The 14,810-nt window shown below is 48.5% G+C and overlaps 1 protein-coding gene across 4 annotated transcripts; it reads right to left on the bottom strand.

Moving 5' to 3' along the window:
- Positions 1-25: 25 nt before the first annotated feature.
- On the bottom strand, positions 26-14,778 carry ZNFX1 (zinc finger NFX1-type containing 1). 4 transcript variants are annotated; one of them, XM_064465660.1, is made up of 14 exons: positions 14,666-14,778; positions 13,207-13,343; positions 10,402-12,489; positions 9,470-9,601; positions 9,068-9,216; positions 8,706-8,849; positions 8,136-8,253; positions 7,635-7,882; positions 7,376-7,515; positions 6,904-7,058; positions 6,086-6,231; positions 5,605-5,715; positions 4,798-4,893; positions 26-2,590 (listed from the first exon to the last, which is right to left on the bottom strand). In XM_064465660.1, exons 2-14 carry the CDS (start codon positions 13,259-13,261, stop codon positions 158-160), a joined length of 6,015 nt encoding a protein of 2,004 aa, XP_064321730.1. In that variant the 5' UTR covers positions 13,262-13,343; positions 14,666-14,778; the 3' UTR covers positions 26-157. The 4 variants fall into 4 exon arrangements, with proteins under 4 accessions (XP_064321730.1, XP_064321732.1, XP_064321731.1 ...); XM_064465662.1 differs by having other exon boundaries at positions 13,207-13,297; XM_064465661.1 differs by having other exon boundaries at positions 14,672-14,778.
- Positions 14,779-14,810: the final 32 nt, after the last annotated feature.

Here is a 14,810-nt window from a genome sequence, read left to right as displayed (position 1 = left end):
CCGCCCCCACAAACCGCACCCGTGCCAGAGCGCACCCATAGGCTTTATTAGATTCAGCAAAATTCAGCAAAAAAGTGACAAAAATAAAGAGGTGATGCGGCGCCCTCGGCGCGAGGGTCGGGGGAGGAAGGGGGTAAGGAGCGGGGCTGACACCCCACTAGAGCAGGCGGCGGAGATCCTCGAAGTTGAGGAGGTTGTTGGCCGTCTCGGACCAGGCGGCGTGGGTCGCACCATCCATCTCGGAGGCGAGGCTGTTGGTGCTGTCCAGGGTGTGGTTTGTGCCCCCGATGACTTCGTGGCATTCGGGGCACTTGCTCCTCTCCATTGCCCCCCCGCAGTCCCCAATCACATAGATATGCCCATTTTTGCACTTGAACCAGTGGCCACGGGGACAGCCAATAGCACTGACAATCTGCACCCGCTCAGCGTCAGAGATTCCCAGCCCTGACACAGGCAAGGCAGTGCAGAGCCTCTCCAGGTCAGCCTTCACCGCAGCCTCATCCTTCTCTGTGAACTTCCTTGGTGCTTCCAGGATCTCACGTACCCTGGCAATCTCTGCTGCAAGCGCTGGAGTGATCATCCCACTTGCACCTTTGCACCTTACCAAGAGGCTCTGCAAATAGGTCAGTCTCTGGATCTCAGCCTGCAGGTCAGACAGCTCCTGTCCCGTAAAACTGAGGCGCGGCCTATCCAGCCACTCCTGAACTTCCTCCAGCCGCTTTCTCTGCCCTTTCCTCTCACTTGCTTCAATTTTGCTCATAGAATTGGTTAGGTCCGCTACACGTTCATAGAAGTTAAGCTGGTTCTCAATCAGTCCGATAGTCTTCGTGGAGAGATCAGATGCCTTTAGTTTGTCTTCTAGCATCAGGTACTTACAGGGTAGATTCTTCTGCAGAACAGCATGCCCTGTCAGTGCAGCCTGCAGTCTTTGTCTGCTAAACTCAATTTCCTGTGCTGGGCCTTGGATTTTCTTTTTCACTTTTTCTATCTCATCTAGCCGCCTTTTCACAATGGTACCATATCTCAAATTCTTTCTGATAGGTGTCTGACACATAGGGCATACCTTCAGCTTGATGACATCATCATCTTCATCCATATAATGGTCAAGGCCTTGGGACTCAAAGATATGGCCACAGTCTTCAAGCTGTACAAATCGAGCATCTGGGTCTTCCTCAAAGCCAAAAAAGATCTGGGTGAGTTCCTCATGGTCGCAAACAAGGCACTTCTTTGGGCAGGGCTCTCCACACAATCCGATACAGGGATGACCACAGGACAGTAGCTTAGCACATGGTACATTGCAGCGAGGCCTATTGCATGGTTCAGAGCAGAGATTGGTACACTGGTAGTGCTGGCACCGCCACTCGCATGGCTCAGCACATGGAAAACAGCTCTCTCCACATTTCTTTTTACACCTGCTGTGGATACAGTGGTTCTGACATTCCTCCTGGCAGGGGGGGCATTCTGTAGTACAAGGCTGCCGACACTTGTGTCCGCAGACCAGGAAGCGCTTGCATGGGCTGTTACATGGTTTATGAAATCTTCCTTCAAAGCAGGTATGACAGGAACCTGAGCATACATGACCACATGCCAGTGTGACAGAACACTTAGCCTTACATTCCACAGGCTTCTCATGTTTCATCTCCTCAGTGATCCAGCATTTAACTTCCTGGTTGTGGCCACATTTCAGCGTGACTGCAACCAGTTCAGGACACCGCTCAGTGCATTCATGCCCACAGAATTTGTTGCACACGTGGCCACAGTTCAACTTTTTCTGGCAAGGTTCTTTGCAAATAAACTCATTCTCTGGAATAGAACATGGCACCATCTGCAGGTGGCCACACTTAGAGATAGTTTTCTCTACCATCACCATGCATCGACCACAGGGCTCATAACACGACCTTGGACAGCGATGCCCATCTGCACAAAGCACCTTTTGACAAGGCTTCAGACACTGGTACTCTTTGTGCTGTGCGTCATATGGGTGACATGCCCTTGTGCAAACATGTCCGCAACTCAACCTAAATTCACAGGGACGAGTACAGCCTCCTTCTGGGACTTGGCTGAAGTCTGCTGCTGTAGATACCAGTGTCTTGGTTTCAGGGTGGTTTTGACAGCAAAGCACCAATGAGTGGCCAATGTGACCTTTCTCCCGAAGGGTGTGAATGATCTTGCTCCAGAGAGGAACCTTGCCAAGCATTCTCATATTTCCAATACAATACAGCCCTTTCTTAGCTCTGGATAATGCTACACATATCCGATTAGGGACTTGTAAAAACCCAGTTCTCTCCTCTTTGTTGCTCCGCACGAGTGACAGCAGAATAATATCATTCTCCTCCCCCTGGTACTTATCTACTACATGAACCTTCACACCTGCAAAGGTCTTGGCTGGCATGAGCTTACGCAGACAGAAAAGCTGTCCAGTGTAAGTAGTGAGAATGGTGATCTGAGAAGGTTGATAATCCTGACACAAGAAGTATTTGCACAGTTCCACTACAAACTCGGCTTCATGTAGGTTCTGGTGGCTTTTCCCTTCCTGGATCTCTTGCTCAGGAAAGTCATGTTCCACAAAGAAGAGGTTAGATAAAACCCCCTGAAACAAGAGAAAGAAATGTCAAAACCAGAATTTTAGCCTCTGTCACTGCAGCCTGTTTCCATGTCCCCAGTTATCCACTGACAGGAGGACTCTTAAGGAGAGGACTACAGTATGCAGTTACTGCATACTTAGGTGATCTCCTCTTAGATTTCCATAGCATATTCATCAGATCAGAGTTTAAGCTTATTAATCACATTTCAGCTTATTAGTGACATTTCACTAATAAAACGAATATGAAATCAGTTCCTGTGGATTATTTTATTGCCTACCTTTTCAGAGTTGCTTCTACTGTATCTTCTCAGGTTGTAGAAATGAGAAGATTAAGTGCTAGTAACATTTCTCAAGGGATCATAGTTCCATTTCACATTTGTGAACAATGTCTTGTTTTGGCCACGTGGGAAAGAGATAGTAAATTACCCGTACACAGGCTTAGCAGTTGCCTAAAACTGCCTAGCAAAAAACATGCATTCTCTGTTACTGCACTAAAAACATAAAGAAGCAACAAGGATTGCTTTGCCACCAGGATAACTAGGAACACTAGGGACTCCAGTAGTCACGTACCAGCTCCAGGGGTGTAGAGTTACCTACTCACCTGTTCAAAAATTCCATTTGCCTTGAGTTAGTGGGGACCTTTATTTTTTGGCTATTAACTGGAATTCTACCCATATGAAATTCTTGGGCTGCATGCCAAAACCTAGAGACTGTTTTTATCAGGAAAGAACAGTTTCTGTAGATCAGACACAGATCTCTGGTTTTCCAAGGTGTCCACAGTGGCATAATGTCCACTGCTGTACAATTTAATTCAGTGATCACCTATATTGGTTGCTGTATTAGATGGGAAGATTCAATTCTGATGCCTTTTGGTATCTCAAGTTTGTTTTAAGGCCAGATGGAACCATAAGATTCTCCAGAATAGCTTCTCATAGGAGAAATGGGATAAAATTTTGTGGTCTCCTAAGTTGTTGTGGTTTTGGGTGGCGTTTTTGTTTTGGTTGTTTTTTTGATTGGTTGGGTTTTGAGGTTTTTTTATTTGTTTAATGAAAGCATCTTCTACAAAATACTTGATCTGGATTTCAAGATACCAAAAGAGGACCTGCCACTTTCCCAGATAGCTTATATTCTAGTAATTAAATCATCCTCAGTATTAATTTTCTCTTGCCTGGCTTCAGCATTCTGATATAGTTTTCAGTGTGCCTTCCTCCTCCAGTTAAAGAGCTTTTAACTAATTAGTACTGTCTTTTCATGAGGAGATATTTACGTAGGCTAAGCTACTGTAATCCTCCTTCTGTAGCTACCTCCAATTCTTCCTCCCAGGGTATTCAGTCACTTGTGTTTCAGAGATCCAAGGCCTAGCTCTGATTCAGCATGGCAGTGTAACCTGGACTCAGACTTCTGGGAAAATAATTAAGTTGTGGCAGAGAGCTGCGAGCAAGTCTGCAGAACAGGGCTATGCAAGACAAGAAAGGTAAAACTACACACAGAGATATGATTGTTAATAATTCAAAGATGCAAAAAAAGCATCAACATGGAGAGGTATGAAACCCTAATTAGGGTGGGGAAAGAAAAATCGGAAAACAGGGAGTTAGTGTTTAGATGGAAACTGAGTAACATTAAGGAAAAAGCAGAGGCTGACACTTCTTCTGACTGATACCTACCTGACTATAGCAAAGACTCTTCAAGCATCTTATGGTGTGGCAAGGATACTAATGCCTAGAACTTATTAAATTCTAGCTGTTATTGTGCATGTTAGCCAATAAGTGATTGCTTTATTAAGCTGAATAGAGCTTGTTTGCAGATGTTGTGTATCGGTAAAATGCCCAAACAGAGAACCCAAGGAAGGAGGGTTCCCGTAATCAAGTCACCTATCTTATGTTGGAGTTTCACATATTATGCTTTAAGTCCCTCATTTAAGATTTCTTCCTAGCTTTCAATTGCCTACAATTCTTTTGGTTCCTCTTCCATTTTTTCACTGTTCTTTTAAAGTCATCGGTACTGGATCCATTTCCAGTGTCCACCATCACGAATGCCAGAAGAACTACAAATTACTTGCTTAATTCTATATCATATTTCCTTGATTCAGGTATAAGTTTCAATAAATGAACTTGATCTAAGAATTTGAAATCCTTGAACACCATAGTTTACAGAAACTCATTTTAGTCAGTAACAGGGGACTAAAGCAATTGCTTGGATTGCTGAAAACTCACTTTTATGTTCTCGTACTTCAGGACAGAGGGATGGTTCTCCAGCTCCTGGTATATATGAGAACTGAGAAGCCGGGCAATTTCAGGACGCATGCGGTGCTGAAACACAAAGCAACTTTATCAGTCTCAGGGAAGGGGCACCATATTTCCCTGTCAATATTCTATTGTTCCACTGTACAGACTGGCTGAATACAAGGCAAGGATGACTTTCCAGTAAGAGTCAAGAAGGGTGGACATCCCAATCCCCACCCTCCCCTCATCGCTGCCACTACCAGCAATTACCATTCAATTCTTGAATGTCTTCACGAAAATCATTTGGCAAGTTTGGTGTATTAAGAATGCTGGTTTTAATGTGAATCTAGGAACACTGCTCTAAATAAATAAAGCCAGCACCACATCCTAACCACTACATGAGCTCTTCTATGTAGTTTTAATACGGGACTGCTGGAGGTAGAATGAACTTCTCCAGGCACCAAGATAGATGATTATAGCAATTTAGCAGGAAGCAGCCTGAGAAGACTTGTGCTGTCAGTCTCCAGAGATCTGAAGTTTCAGATGCCACAATAAGCCATGTTCATTGCACTAAAACATGTGAGAACCACAGCGCTGTGCACGACATCACTGAATAATTAGAAATATAGTGGAACACTGTGGCGGTTTCACTGCTCTTACCATTCTTCCTGGGAATTAAATAGCACATTCTTTTCTTTTAGGCTGCTCTGAGAATAGAAATATGAACCTAAGCATACTACAAACTTAAAACAACCTAAATGCAAATGCAACTGAGGTTTTTTTATAGCTTTTCCTCACTTGGTATTTCAGTTGGACAAAGGGGAAATCAACTTTCACCAGCCGTTCAAAGAGAGAGACTTCCAGATTGAAGTTCTTGGCCAGGTCATATACATTTGTACCGGGCTTCAGCTGAAAGAGAAGGGATAGGAAATCCATGTTTTAACACTTTTCCTATGTATTAGTAAGATTTTTCACTCATTTCTTTTTCTGTCACTGGTCCCCCATAGAAAGGCCAGAGGCTGCATTCTTGCAGAAGTGCTAAATCTCAAAGTTAGATACAGTCACAACTGAAGTGGATACAAGAACATGTAAAATTGTATCAGTTAAACTAAAAGACAAGTCCCACAGGAGCTCTACTCCAAATCTACAGGAGATTGGACCTTCCATATATATGGACGCTGGGGAGCAGTAAGCCTTGGCAACCTTTCACATATGGTGTTTGGTTAAAAGGTTCTAGTTCATTTGCATAACAGTTAGAAGCTTTAGTCATGGATGTTACCTGCTGGTGATCTCCAATGAGGATGAGATGCTGGCAAGCTTTACTCAGAGTAGTAATGGTGTGAGCCTCAAGCACCTCTGCTGCCTCTTCTACAATGACAATTCGCGGCTCTGCTTTTTGCAAGATCTGACGGTATTTGGCAGCACCTGAGCCAGGAGAGAAGATAAAACTTAGCAGAACGTAATTACATGCAGGCAGTATGACAAGCATTTTCAGGGAGGGGAACAGGCTGTATCCCACAAAAGACTGGGGTTCTTCCCAAGATTCCCCATTTCAAGACTCAGCTTTTTGAACTTTAAAACTGCACCATACCAAGGATGGCTTCTATATGAAGAGTTATTGGAGAAGGCAGGTTGGGATTAGAGTCCTATGCCTGCCGTGGCCCTTTCATGACTCTCTCTTCCAACATAAGATATCTAATTAATACATTGATCAACACACATAAACAAACCTAAAATTGTCTCTCCAAAGGGTCATATTACAATGAGCTTTACACTATCATCACCAGAAGGTGATGTGGGGATGGCAGTGCAGGTATTAGTTTTACTCAGCCACAAGAAGTGAAGCATTTCTCTTAGAAGAATGCTGCTTGAGATGGAGGGAGTGCAAGAGTGCACAGAAAATGCTCATGCAGTTAACTGACGACTCACATAATAGCTACATTTGCAAAGCGAGTCAGAGGTTAAGAAGGCTGCAGACTAATGCAGAGCCTGACCCAGGCTGTCAAGCAGCACATGGTACTAATCTTTCGGCAACAAGGTCCTTTAACCATTACTGGATGCAGTGCAATACTGGTTTGCTTCCCAACTGCTGTGCACCTGTAGTTGTCATCCCCACAATTTGGGCCTCCTTGAGAATGCAGAGATCTTCCTGCAGCCTCAGTTCTGCCAGCCTTTCTGCTGCTGCCTGATACTGCTGTTCATGCTGCAGAATCCTCCGTCGAATAAACCCCTGATAGGTCTGCAGCCAAAGCCTGAGAAGAAAGTGCCATTATCGTACAGAGCAAGGGGAACAGAATGGCAATCCAGAAATTCTGAGTGGATTCCATTCAAAACTTCCTCTGTGTCTTTTGGTCAAGAGATTATTAGCATCTGTACTTAGTCCCAAACACACACATAGTGGAGATGATGGCACTGCCCGTGCAATACAGGGAAAGTAAGAACAAGCATGTTCAAATAAGGAGCTAAACAGGTATGGACAGAAACACTGTGGCTTGACAGAAAGAGTTTGCAAACTGGAACAGCCCTAGGAAACATTCACCTGAGAGACCCTGCAAAATAGGTTTGTCACCTGTAAAGCCTCCAGCGGGAGCTCAGGTCAAGTTGCCACAGATCCTGAATAGCCTCGGCCTCTAGCTCTGTCATTGCACTCAGTTTACGGAGCTCAGCCTTCATCTTCTGTTTCATTTTCTTCCGCTGGGCAGCGGTTACCTGCAGAAAAAAAGCTCCCCAATAAGCAGTTACAGCACAGAGATTCTTCCATATTAGCATACCCATGTTATTCTTTACATAGTCAAGCATAGCCAGAGCATGCTAGTACATGCAGTTACCTCCCACTGCATAGCCTTCTGTTGTGGTTGGGCTGTTCTTTTTTCCTGGTCCTCCAGCCTCATAGCCAACAGCATGGCAGCTAGTTCACGATCAGCTCTGTGATCCTCCTCCTTCCTCCCCTGAGGATTTGCTGCCTCTTCATCTTCAATCACTCTGTCGGCTTGAATCAGGTCAGCCTCCTCTGGGATGTCCAAAAGCTCCTCTTCTGCTTCACCTTCCCACTCCTCCTCCTTCTCCTGCTGACCACCTGTGAGAATCACCAGTCACATGCAGTAAACCACAGCCACTCTAGCAGAATCACAGTGCAGCAGTCAGATCACTATGTGGAAATTAAGATCAATCTTCTTTCCACTACCTTACAGCATCACACATCTTTCAGTGTCTGTTAAAGTAGCAGTGTCTCTTTTCTAGCACACATGCACTGCTTAAGCAAACACACCTGTAGAGGATGAGGTGGGTTTTTTTGTCTGGTGGTTTTTGTTTGGTTGTTTTTTTTTTACCTGGATTCTCAGCATCTATAGCCTCTGCAGCATTCTGGGTGAAGACAGTTACACCAAGGCCCAGCCACTCCAGAATCATTGAGTGTTGTGAAGCACTGTAGTAAAACTCCTCATCATCCTAATATAAGGAAAGTCACATCAGCAGCCAGGCCTATTGCACTTCAGAGTCTTAGGATGATGCCAAAGCAGCACCTTGTAGCAGCAGGCAACTAGGACAAGTCCCCTGAGAGACCTCCAGAGCAAGAAAGTCTGAGCAGCCTCAGATCTTCAGAAAGAGCACCCCTCCTCCCCTTAAGTTTAAGAGGCTTTCATTTGGGCACTTGCATTTTTATGCTGATAAAGATTACTTAGAATCTCCACAGTTTAAAGGAGCAAAATTCAAAGCCCCTGCCTGCCCCACCCAGTCTAGACTACTGTCACTTGGCACAGCTTGCTATTCAATCTCTCACTTTCCTAGTAGCCAAGTGATGCTAAAAAGAAGTGTGCCTGGGGAACCTCAGACTCATTAGCAGAAAGTGTAGTAAGAATACATTGAGACTGCTTGACTCAGAAGAAAGGGACCTCTCTTACCAGGCCATTCATCAGACTGTCCCAGTGCTGGGGTGCAATGCATGCTTTCAAGTGGCGCTCATGCAGAATTCCATATGTTGTGCACTCTAAGTGCTTTGCACCTTCATGGAGCTCCTCCTCCGCCAGTTTCATCTCACTGGTTATCTACTCACAACAAAGATAAGGGAGGCATCATCATACTCAGAGAAGCAAAGTTCAGAAACAGCAGGACAAGAAACTGATAAAGTGAACGTGGACAGAAGAATTAAGAGACTGCCTTCAGTGTAAGACAAGGTGAAAGAACAAGTGTGGAGGAAGTTTAGTTAGCTCCTCCAATGCACAGGCAATACAGTCCCATCATCTCCAGTGAAGTCTGCACGTACATTCACATAGGCTCTGCGGAGATGCATTGGCAAGTTGTATCGGAATTCACCCTGCTTCCTCAGCTCCCTCAGGGTGAATTGCTTCAGGACCTCACTGCTACTTCTGCCCCCAACACGCACCATGCCATGTTTCTGAAATGTGTATATTCCTGGTAACGAAAGAGAAATATTAGTACTAAAGAGGCAAGCTCTGTTTTCTACAGTAGGACAAGGGGTAGGGAGAATGCCCTTTGTCTGCAAATGCTACACCGGATTGGTCTGAGTGAAGTTTCAGTGTATCAATAGGGCTAGAGTCACTAGAAAAAGCCAAAAGGGCAGGTCATCATGCCAGAAGATGGGCAGAGTAAGACTTATATTACAATTTCTACCTGACCCTCCATCATACTTGTCAGGTACTCTTACCTTCTAAGAACTGATCCAGTGCATGGTTAGTGTAGCAGACTATAAGGATGGGAGACTTCTGGACAGTGCTTTGCCATGCGTGCTTATTAGTCAAGAGAGCCTGAACAATCTTCAATCCCACGTAAGTCTTCCCTGCAAAACAAGCTCAGAATCAGAAAACAGTGATCCATCCTCCACAGAGTGCCTTGAAACATAGGAATCATCAAAAACAGATACAGGACTTCCTTCTAGGCTGCAAATCTGGTCTGTGCCAAGAGCGCTCACCCCAGAGGTAACTAGTTTACAAAATGTAAACGAAGTAGCATGACACTGTCTTTCCAGCCTGTAGCTGAGCAAGGCCATGCTCTGCAAGAATGTTGTCTTTTGGTTAATACGCTCGACCTGGACCCAGGGTTTCCTCTGCCACTGTGTCCCCCAGCCCACTCTGATATGGGCTTCATACATGACATTTGGCTGTGCATGAAACATCCATATACTAGTAGAACACAAGCACTGGTGCTTGTTGAGTTCAGGTACCATTCAGAACAATTACAGTTAATCTTGTAATGCTTTATTTACACAAAGGATCATGCCTGAACACTCCCAACGTTCTAACATGCTATGAAGACAAAACAGGACTGTTTCACAGCAAGAAGTACCATGTTATTGAAGATGGTTGAAAATTGTTTCTCCCCAATACACAACCAGAGCCAACAGTGCAGTTGATGTCTACTTGCCACTAGGTCAGCAACGTGTAAGCTGAGATATGAGTATCTGAGGACATTTTAACCTTCTCCACAGCTCATGCTAACTGGGCTACTCAAGCATCAATTAAGCATGGTGCTAAAGCTTTGGAGACAGTACAGCTGGCTTTCTCTGAAGTTAATCTCCCTAAATGCAGGAATCAAGGAGAACTCCTTAAAAAACAGAGACTTAAAGCAAATGTTTCTCACCAGTCCCAGGAGGTCCTTGGATAATAGCCAGCTCCTTGGTGAGCGCAAGACTCAAGGCCTGCATCTGAGACTCATCTAATCTCAAGGCTTCCATTGAAGGCCACTGCTTGGGATCTAGAACACGGACATTTTCTCTTTGCAAACTATCAGGGTGCATCTCTTCATCTGACAAGGGATCTTGCATCAAGGGTGCAAAGTTGTAGGCAGTATCCATTGTCAAGTATGTTGGCTCCTTCACCTGTGCATCACATTCCACGATGTACTTCTGGAATGGGATATCTTCTTCCTGGATTTCCTGTAACCCTTCTAACACATGCCGATAGGCCTCAAAGTAGGCAGTTGTCTCTACCATGAGGAAGGAGTCTGAGGGCTGAACCTCTGCCAGCAGTGCCTGGCTCTGTGCATTAAAACACAGCTGCACAATCCCCTGGGTAAGGTCTGCATTATCACGATTAGAAACAGTGGCAAAAAGGCATGTTTCAAAGTGATCTTTGGACATGCAGATCAGGGATCCATATAGCAGCCGTTTGGAATTCTGCCATCGTACAAACTTCAGTGGTTTTATGTCAAACTGGACCTTGTAAACAATACCAGTTGGGGAACAGAGAGGGGTAATAATCCGTGTGTCAAAGTAGATCCTGATATCATCAAATTTTTTCTTTCTCAAACCTTTGTCCTCAAAGCTTTGCAGAAGGTCCAAGATACCTTCCCTTAAAGGCCTTACAAAGTCTTCTCTCAAAAGCCGGAAATGAGTGTCAAGATAAATGCTGGTGCTCTCATATCTTCCAGAAACAATATTGGGACGTAGAAAGGGTTTCTCATCACGGTGTACCTCATTGTATGTCGGGTAAATGGTCATTGTACGATAGGTTTCTTCTTGACCACGAGTCTGAGGCTGCATAAGTGTATAGTTATCAGCCCTCAGTGTGCCTTCACGTCTCTTCTCCTGCAGATGCTGCACAAGCATCTGGACTTTGTTTAGATTCTTCTCTGTTTCTTCTGTGATGTCCACACCAGCAGCTCTCAGGGCATTTATGGATGCTGGCAAGACTGTTAAGAGAATGGAGATTTTCTGCACAGAGCTAGCTGGGAAAATACTGATCAGGTCCTGAAGAATTGAAATGATGTTGCTAATATGCACAGGGTACTGATGACGTACAGCAGGGACTGCTTCTGTTACCATGTCAGACACATACTGTGGCAGACAGATCTTGAGAAAGTTGGAGTCCTTCACCACTCCAAGAAGCTGTTGGACACTCTGTCTATCCATTCGGGAACTGCATGCTTTTCGAAGCACCTGGCAAATGAGTTGAACGAAATTGGGTTTCATAACCATTTGGGAAAGAAGTTCCTTCAAACCTGAACTGGAAGCAAGTGTGATGACAATTTCTGAAGGGTCTTTCCGGAGGAGACTTTCTAGGAATTTATAGCCAATCCTTTTGACTTGCTGAGGCTGCTCACTGAGCCAGGCACCACCTGGGGTAGGGTTCTGGTAGAAATGAGGATTATCCTGAGGTTGCATCCTCCTTCCCTTACCTTCATTTTCCTGCCCATTCCTCAGCCCTCTAGCTCCTTCCTGGGCTTGTCCACCTGGATACCTCCTTCCCCTACCTTCATTTTCTTGCTCATTCCGGGGTCCTCTGGGCCTCTCATGTGTTTGTCCACCTTGATACCTCCTTCCCCTACCTTCATTTTCTTGTTCATTCCAGGGCCCTCTTGCCCTCTCATGTGCTTGTCCACCTTGATACCTCCTTCCTCTGCTCTCACTTTCTTGCTCATTCCAGGGTCCTCTTGCCCTCTCATGTGCTTGTCCACCTTGATGCCTCATTCTCCTTCCCTCATTCTCCTGTTCATTCCAGTGTCCTGCAGCTCCACTGTTGGCCTGTCCACCTTGGTTTCTTGGTTTATTCTTGCTTGACTGAGGAACACTCCAAATCCAACCATGAAATCTCTCCTCTCTTTGGCCAGGTAGAAGAGTATAATTACTGGCTTGTGGGCTTTCCCCGAACTGAGCTGCCTGGCCTGACATATTATTTGTTCTGTTTCTGCCTCTTTGTATAAAGCCAGTATCCCCAAGATCTGCATGTCCTTAAAAATAAAATAAATTTAGAAAGACACTTCTTAGTTATAAATCAACCACATTAACCTGCCTCCCAGCACAAAAGCATTAACTTTTTGACATGTTTTGGACAGTCAGCATCAAGTTAGAAAACTACCATTATATCTGCACACAGACTTTCAAATTGGTGTTTCCTTTGTACCCCTTTTTCAAACTGCTAAAAGGTGTGCCATGGCTAGAGTTCACTTAAGCTGTTAAAGCCACAAAGACACTAAAAAACTAAACCGTTTCTATCGAACAGAAAGCAGAATTAAGAAAGGCTGAAGATGAAGTTTCCTGCACAGGACAGGACTTCCTCAGGAGTTCTCAGCCATGGAAATAATGACAAAGGCAGTAGTAGCCCACTTTGACTGTATATAGCAGTTAAAACACAGACTTTCTGGACAAAGTCTGGCCTCTCAGAGTAGACCAAGCATAGACCATATAGCCTTTGTCACGGTCTCAAGAGAATACTTTGGGAGGCACTGAATACTAGCAGAAACAGTTAGCAAAGAGATTGCAGCAGTGCATCATCACCTCATAGCCCCAGCTAGACTCCAAGGGGAAATACAGAAATGCTGGGATTTAGGCTGGAGAGGAAATGTCGCTATACACAGGCAGGGAAGGAGCAGAACCCCCCTGTACCCCCAGCACCATCCCCCAGGCTTCCACAGCCTTCTGCCCTGCATTCACCGGGCAACACTCACCTCTCCCTCCAGCTCGGGGCCGCCGGGAGTGCGGCTGCTGCCCGGCGCCCTCCATGGCTGGGCCCGGGGACTCCTCGGCGGGGCGTCGCAGCTGTGCGGGGCGAGGGCACCGCTCAGCGCCGGGGCCCGCGCCGCTCCTGCACCCGAACGCCGGCGCCGTCGTGCTCGGCGCTGGTGCGCTCCCGGCACGGCTCGGGAGCCGACGGGCCCGCCCCAAGTTTCGCTTTCCAGTTCCCCGTAAGGGCCGCCCCGCCGCCCCCGCCCGGCCTCGGCGGGCGGCGCCCCCGCCCTCCCCCGGCCCCGGTGAACATCACCCCTGCCCCGCCCCTGTCCCGGTCCCAGCGAGCATCGCCCCCCGCCCTCCCCCGATCCCGGTGAACATCGCCCCTCCCCCGCCCCCGTCCCTGTCCCGGTCTCACAGAGCATCGCCTCCCGCACTCCCCCGCCCCCGTCCCTGTCCCGGTCTCAGAGGGCATCGCCCCCCGCCCCCGTCCCTGTCCCGGTCTCAGAGGGCATCGCCCCCCGCCCTCCCCCGCCCCCGTCCCTGTCCCGGTCTCAGAGGGCATCGCCCCCCGCCCCCGTCCCTGTCCCGGTCTCAGAGGGCATCGCCCCCCGCCCTCCCCCGGCCCCGACCCCGTCCCGGTCTCAGAGGGCATCGCCCCCCGCCCTCCCCCGGCCCCGGTGAACATCGCCCCTCCCCCGCCCCCGTCCCTGTCCCGGTCTCAGAGGGCATCGCCCCCCGCCCTCCCTCGCCCCCGTCCCTGTCCCGGTCTCAGAGGGCATCGCCCCCCGCCCTCCCTCGCCCCCGTCCCTGTCCCGGTCTCAGAGGGCATCGCCCCCCGCCCTCCCCCGGCCCCGGTGAACATCGCCCCTCCCCCGCCCCCGTCCCAGTCCCGGTCCCAGCGAGCATCGCCCTCCGCCATCCCCCGGCCCCGGTCCCAGCAAGCATCGCCCCCCACCCTCTCCCGGCCCCGGTCCTGGTCCCAGTCCTGGTCCTGGTCCCAGTCCCGGTCCTGGTCCCAACGAACACCGCCCCCCGCCCTCCCCCGAACCCGGTCCTGATCCCAGTCCCGGTCCTGTTCCCAGCGAGCATCGCTCCCCGCCCTACCCCACCCTCCCCCGGTCCCAGTCCCGGTCCCGGTCAGCATCGCCCCCCGCCCTGTCCCCGGTCCCGCTCAGCACCGCCCCCCACCCTCCCCCGGTCCCGGTCCCGGTCCCGTTCCCAACGAGCATCACCCCCCGCCCTCCCCCGGCCCCGGTCCCGTTCCCAACGAGCATCGCCCCCCGCCCGCCCTCCCCCGGCCCCGGCCCCGGCCCCAGCCCCAGCAAGGATCGCCGCCCCCGTTCCCACCGAGCATCGCCCTCCCCATCCTCCCCCAGCCCCGGTCAGCATCGCCCCCCGCCCTCCCACGGCCCCGCTCCCGGCGGGCAGCGCACCCCGCCCTCCCCTGGTACCAACCGTTACCAGCCGCCAGCGTCCCCAATGCGGAACCTCGCCCCCGTTCCCGGTGGGAAGAGCAGCCCCCCGCCGCTCCCACCCAGCGCCGCCGCTACCGCTTTCGGTTTGCCTTTCCCCCGGCGGGGCGGGGCCAGGCGTCTCCCCG

The sequence above is a fragment of the Phalacrocorax carbo genome, chromosome 14, assembly GCF_963921805.1.
Source record: "Phalacrocorax carbo chromosome 14, bPhaCar2.1, whole genome shotgun sequence".
NCBI lineage: Eukaryota > Metazoa > Chordata > Aves > Suliformes > Phalacrocoracidae > Phalacrocorax > Phalacrocorax carbo.
The sequence above is the reverse complement of the archived record's forward strand: the minus strand, read 5'-3'. Positions and strand labels throughout refer to the sequence as shown.